At 44.1% G+C, this 6930-nt stretch overlaps 1 protein-coding gene across 1 annotated transcript in view; it reads right to left on the bottom strand.

Annotated features, from left to right (window-relative positions):
• Positions 1-6609: 6609 nt before the first annotated feature.
• LOC122548308 (BCL-6 corepressor-like) overlaps positions 6610-6930 on the bottom strand; it is a gene marked incomplete at its 3' end in the record, with an annotated part of 82376 nt that continues 82055 nt past the window's right edge. The window contains exon 9 of the mRNA XM_043686834.1: positions 6610-6788. Within this exon, the coding sequence (XP_043542769.1) occupies positions 6610-6788 (179 nt within the window). The remainder of the gene's footprint in view (positions 6789-6930) is intronic.

Raw genomic sequence — 6930 nt, forward strand, 5'->3', positions numbered from 1 at the left:
AGATTTTTAGAGTAAAAACTGTTTTATTCAACGTAGTTTTGCAACGTTTAAGTACATATGCACGCACATACATGCATACATGCACGCACCCATTTATATTTATGTATGTGTGTGTGTGTGTAAATATGAGTGTTTATGTGTGTATAAGAATTGAGATGGTTGGGAATCGATGGTCAGGCAATTGAATGTTCTTCCTGTAGAATGCGGTAAGTAAGAGTCACCAATAGTGTCCCAGATATCTGCATCTGCGGGAACTGCACCCAGACCTCGATCCTTGGAGAGTGTGTTCGGGAACTGATGCCAGACATTGGATCATTCGGGAGACTGAGGAGGTAATTGAGGTGAGTTATAGGCAGTCCGTAACACCTCAGGTACAAGAAAAAGGTCAATGAGTTTCAGTCGGGAAACGAAAAGGGAACTGCCAGACAGTGCATGCATCTCCTGCGGCCGTACTCCTCTGTTACAAGTATACCGTTATTGATATTTTTGAGGGGGCGTGACGTAACAGGGGTTAAACATGGGGTACAGGTCTCTCGCACAGAGATTGTCACTTTTGCTCAGAACGGTAGGGGACAGAGGAGGATACCATTATTTTTGGAGACTTCATAGTGTGGGGAACAGGTTGCAGATTCAGTGGGTATGGGACACACGTACGTTTGGTGTGTTGCCTCCCAGCTCACACAGTTTGTGATGTCTCGCACCATGTTTTTGCTATTCTTAAGAGGGAGGGGGAACAGGCCCAAGTCATGGTCCACATATGCACCAACAACATAGATAAGAAAAGGCATGTGGATGTAAGGCAGAAATTCAGGGAGCTAGAGTGACACCTTAGATCCAGATCTAACAGTTGTTCTTTCTGATTTGTTACCTCTGACACATCCTACAGAGATAAAGAATACAGACAGAGCTTTTGAAAATGTGGCTACTGGGATGGTGCAGGGGGACGGATTCGGATACCAGGACAATTTTATCTGTTTCTGGAGTAGGTGGTTCCTCTACAAATAGGATGGTTTTCACCTGGACCACAGGAGAACCAATATCCTGCGGGGTGGGGGCGGGGATAATATGCTAATGCTCTTGAGGAAACGAATTCAGCAGCCGAATGGGAACCTGAATTTTAGCTCAATTGTGCACGAGGTTTTGAGTTGTGAGGACATAATTATGTTTTCAGGTTTGCAAGAGTGTACTGGCAAGGATGAAGATGGTTTGAAGGAGGTTACTTCAACGCCAGGAGCACCTGGAATAATGTATGATAACTTATAGCATGGGTTGTTAACTGGGATTTCGAAGTTGTGGCCATTTCAGAGGCATGAATAGAGCAGTGACAGGACTGGGTGTTCCTGGTGCCATAGTCTCTATTTTTTCATGAAGAGCAAGCAAGGTGGTAAAAGAGGATGAGGTGTGGTATGATTAGCCAAGGGTAGTATTACGGTAGCAGAAAGGATATTTGATGAGCACTCTGCAGAGTCTATTGAGCTAGAATGGTCTGATTTCAGACTCAGTAAAGGAGAGATCCCTGCGAATGGAGTTTTCAATAGCCCACTGAAATGTTCTAGAGATAGAGAGTGAACGATTGCAAAGATGATTCTGGATAGGAGCGAAAATAACGGGGTAGTTGTTCTGGGGGACTTTAACTATCCAAATATTGATTGGAAAATTTATAGTTTGAGTCAATCTGATTGGTGAATTTTTTGTCCAATGTGTGCAGGAGGGTTTCCTGACACAGCATATAGACAGGCCAACAAAAAGCAAAGCCACATTGGATTTGGTACTGGGAAATGATGCAAGCCATGTGTTCCATTTGGAGGGAAGTGAGCACTTTTGTGATAGGAACAGGTTTATATTGCAGGGTAAGAGATATTGCTTGGAGAAAGGTGATTAGGCAAGAGTTAGGATGCATAGGATGGAAAAATTAGCTGCAGGTGTTGGGTACAACTGAAATCTGGAGCTTGCTCATGAGGAGCGACTGCGTGCCTTTGATAAGTATGTATACGTTATGCAGGGAATATGTGGTCGTGTCAGAGAGCTGTGTCTACTGAAAATGTTGAATCTCGTGTCAAGAGGGGGAAGGAGGATGATGTAAAGATGAGATGTTCATGCTCAGATCGGGTGCTTGAGAATTAGAAATGAGCCAGGAAGGACCTAAAGAGAGAGCTAAGTCGATCTAAGAGGGGACACGAGAAGTCTTTGGCTGGCAGGATGGCGGAAAACCCTGAAGCTTTTTGTTGGCATTTCCAGAACAAATGAATGACTGGCATACGATTAGAACCTGTCAGGAATCGTAGTGGGAGGTTGTCCGTGCAGTCCGAGGAAAGGTAATGCGCTGAATGAATATTTTTCATCGGTGTCACAAAGTAAAATAGAGAATGATGTCATGGAGAATATTGAGATGCAACGTATTGGAATATACGAAATTGATGGTCATAGGTCGCTTGTTTGGGCAATTCTTGAAAATGTGAAAATAGACCTGTCCCTTGGGCTTGATGGGGTGTATCCTACGATTCTCTGGGAATCGTGGGTGGAGAGTGCTGTACTTCAAAGTTTGGGAGAAGATTTGTAGCTCGGGTGCTCGTTGTTGTGGTTCTGTTCGCCGAGCTGGAAATTTTTGTTGCAAACGTTTCATCCCCTGTCTAGGTGACATCCTCAGTGCTTGGGAGCCTCCAGTGAAGCGCTTCTGTGGTATTTCCTCCGGCATTTATAGTGGCCTGTCCCTGCCGCTTCAGGTTGTCTGTTTCAGCTGTCCGCTGTAGTGGCCGGTATATTGGGTCCAGGTCAATGTGTTTGTTGATGGAGTTTGTGGATGAGTGCCATGCTTCTAGGAATTCATTTCCTTTCTTTGTTTGGCTTGCCCTATAATGGTAGTGTTGTCCTAGTCGAATTCATGTTGCTTGTCGTCTGAGTGTGTTGCTACTAGGGATAGCTGGTCATGTCGTTTCGTGGCTAGTTGATGTTCGTGGATGCGGATTGTTAGCTGTCTTCCTGTTTGTCCTATATAGTGTTTTGTGCAGTCCTTGCATGGGATTTTGTATACTACATTAGTTTTGCTCATGCTGTGTATGGGGTCCTTCATTCTGGTGAGTTGTTGTCTGAGTGTGGCTGTTGGTTTGTGTGCTGTTATAAGTCCCGGTGGTCGCAGTAGTCTGGCTGTCAGTTCAGAGATGTTCTTGATGTATGGTAGTGTGGCTAGTCCTTTGGGTTGCGGCATGTCCTCGTTCCGTTGTCTTTCTCCTAGGCACCTGTTGATGAATTTCCGCGGTATCCGTTTTTGGCGAATACCTTGTATAGGTGTTCCTTTTCTTCTTTTTGCAGTTCTGGAGTGCTGCAGTGTGTTGTGGCCTTTTGAATAGTGTCTTGATGCAACTTCGTTTGTGTGTGTTGGGGTGGTTGCTTTCGTAGTTCAGGACCTGGTCTGTGTGTGTGGCTTTCCTGTAAACCTTCGTCGTGAATTCTCCGTTCGGTATTCTCTGTACCATCACGTCTAGGAATGGGAGTTGGTTGTCCTTTTCTTCCTCTCTCGTGAATCGGATTCCTGTGAGCGTGGCGTTGATGATCCGGTGTGTTTTCTCTATTTCTGTGTTTTAATGATTACAAAGATCGGTGAGCCCATTGGTGTTCCGTTGATTTGTTCGTATATCTGGTTGTTGAATGTGAAGTGTGTTGTGAGGCACAAGTCCAGTAGATAAAGTATGCCGTCTTTGTTGATAGGATCAACGTCCTGTTTTCTGTTGCGTATGTCTGGCAGGTTGGCTATTGTTTCTCTGGCTAGGGTTTTGTCAATAGAGGTGAACAGTGCCGTTACATCGAATGAGACCATAGTTTCTTCCTTGTCTATGTGTATATTTCTGATGGTGTCCAATAATTCCTGTGTTGATTGTATAGAGTGCCTGGATCCGCTCATCAGGTGTTTCAGTTTCTGCTGTAGCTCTTTCGCCAGTTTATGTGATGGTGTCCCTGGTAATGATACTATGGGTCTGAGTGGGATGTCTGGTTTGTGCACTTTGGGTAGTCCATAGAATCTAGGGGTGTTGTTGGTTTCAGGTTTCTCTCTTTGTAGCTCAGCCCTGGTTATCTGTACTACAAAGAATGAACGACAAAGAACTCACCGATCTCGGGACTCATAGCGGAAGCAGTAATGCAAAGGTTAGAACGAACAGTCTTACCACAAATTCAACCCAAACTCTGGGTCAGATATGTTGATGACACCTTGTAATCATTAAAACACAGAAATAGAGAAAACACACCGGATCATCAACGCCACGCTCACAGGAATCCGATTCACTAGAGAGGAAGAAAAGGACAACCAACTCCCATTCCTAGACGTGATGGTACAGAGAATACCGAACGGGGAATTCACGACGAAGTTTACAGGAAAGCCACACACAAACGAAGTTGCATCAAGACACTATTCAAAAGGGCCACAACACACTGCAGCACTCCAGAACTGCAAAAAGAAGAAAAGGAACACCTATACAAGGTATTCGCCAAAAACGGATACCCGCGGAACTTCATCAACAGATGCCTAGGAGAAAGACAGCGGAACGAGGACATGCTGCAACCCAAACGACTAGCCACACTACCATACATCAAGAACATCTCTGAACTGACAGCCAGACTACTGCGACCACTAGGAGTTATAACAGCACACAAACCAAAAGCCACACTCAGACAATAACTAACCAGAACGAAGGACCCCGTACCCAGCATGAGCAAAACTAATGTAGTATACAAAATCCCATGCAAGGACTGCACAAAACACTATATAGGACAAACAGGAAGACAGTAGTGAACAAAATCCCATGCAAGGACTGCACAAAACACTATATAAGACAATAGGAAGACAGCTAACGATCCGCATCCACGAACATCAACTAGCCACGAAACGACACGACCAGCTATCCCTAGTAGCAACACACGCAGACGACAAGCAACATGAATTCGACTGGGACAACACTACCATTATAGGCAAGTGAAACAAAGAACAGCCAGGGAATTCCTAGAAGCATGGCACTCATCCACAAACTCCATCAACAAACACATCGACCTGGATCCAATATACCGGCCACTACAGCGGACAGCTGAAACTGACAACTGGAAGCGGCAGGGACAGGCCATTATAAATGCCGGAGGAAACACCACAGAAGCGCTTTACAGGAGGATAGCAAGCACTGAGGATGTCACCTAGACAGTGGACGAAACGTTTGCAACAAAACTTCCAGCTCGGCGAACAGAACCACAGCAACAACACATTTATGACGAAAACAAAGTTACTCAAACTGTGAAGGAAAGAGGAATGACGAGAGGATATTGCAAATATATACATTGATATTTTCCTTTGAAAAATACTGAGAAACGCACAACACACACGGACACACGCACGCGCGCACACACACGCACAAACACACACGTATTGTCGATAATAAACTGAAAAGCAATACATCTGCAATGTTAACTTGAAAGAACATTGTCCAAATATGGTTCGAACTCATGACCAAAGGAAAAATGAGAATTTGACCCAAATACTGTTCTATTTGTAGGGTCATCAAGTCCTACAGCATGGAGAGAGGCAGAGAGGCCCTTTGGCCTAAACTCGTCCATGCTGACCCAAATATCCAACCACACTAACCTCATTCCCAGCACTTGGCCTATAGCATTCTCGTCGTTTCCTGTCCACGTACTTGTCCAAATGCCATTTAAATATCGTTAATACAAATGCTTCAACCACTTCCTTTGGCAGCTCATTCCCTTTGTGTACCACTCTCTGTGTAAAGCAGTTTCCATCAGTTTCCCCTTTATTCATTCCCCTCTCACCTTAAACTGGTGCCCTCTCCTCCTCGATTCCCCAACTCTCGGAAAAAGAAAGACTGGATCTATCCTATCCATGTAAACTTCTATAAGATCCCTCTCAGTCTCCTATTGTCTAAAGAAAATAGTCCTGGCTTGTCCAATCTCTCCCTATAATTCATACTGTTGAGACCTGGCAATATTTTTGTAAATTCCGTCCGCACACATTCCAAATTAAAAACGTCCTTCCGATCGCAATGTGACTAAAACTGAACACAACACTACAAGTGCAGCCTCACCAACATCCTGTATAACTGCACATAACTTCCCAACTGCTCTCCTTCATGTCCTGACCGATGCATGCTCGTTTGGCAAAAGCCTTCTTCACTACCATGTCTAACTATGACCCCACTTTCAGAGAACGGTGGACCTAAACTCCATGGTCTCTCTGCTCAATTACACTCCTTAAGGTCCTACCAATCACCATGAAACTCCTACCTTGATCTAACGTTGCCAAAATATTCCTCGGCCAACTTCTCCAGTTTGATCAAGGTCCTGCTGCAATTTCTGATATATGTCCTCATTGTCCACGATATCACCTATTTTAGTGTCATCTTCAAGTTTCCTAATCATGCCTTGTACATTCGCAAGAATATAATTGATACAGATAACGAACAGCAATGGGCCTAACAGCGACCCCTGAGGCACTTCATGTGTCACAGGTCTCCAGTCCGAGAGCATCCTTCCACTATTACCCACTGCTTACTACCATGAAGCCAATTATGTGTACAGTTTGCCAGCTCCCTCTGGGGTCCATGCGATTCTCACCTTCCAGAACTGCCTATCAATGGTAACCTTGTCAAAGGTCTGAGTGAAAACCATACAGACTATGTATACCACCCTACCCTCTTCAACATTACTGGTCACTTCATCAATGAACTCAAACAAACTTGAGATGCATGATCTTCCACTCACAAAGACATTCAATCTTTCCAGTCTAAAAACATCTATTAACAATAATTATTAAAATTAGTAATAACAAAAGAATTAGTAAATAATAATAAGATGAAATTTTCAGTGGAGAATACATTATCCATGGTATGTGATATTGGAACGTGTATCATGGGTGAAGGGCAGAATAGATTTTGT

The sequence above is a fragment of the Chiloscyllium plagiosum genome, unplaced genomic scaffold, assembly GCF_004010195.1.
Source record: "Chiloscyllium plagiosum isolate BGI_BamShark_2017 unplaced genomic scaffold, ASM401019v2 scaf_11386, whole genome shotgun sequence".
NCBI classification, from domain to species: domain Eukaryota; kingdom Metazoa; phylum Chordata; class Chondrichthyes; order Orectolobiformes; family Hemiscylliidae; genus Chiloscyllium; species Chiloscyllium plagiosum.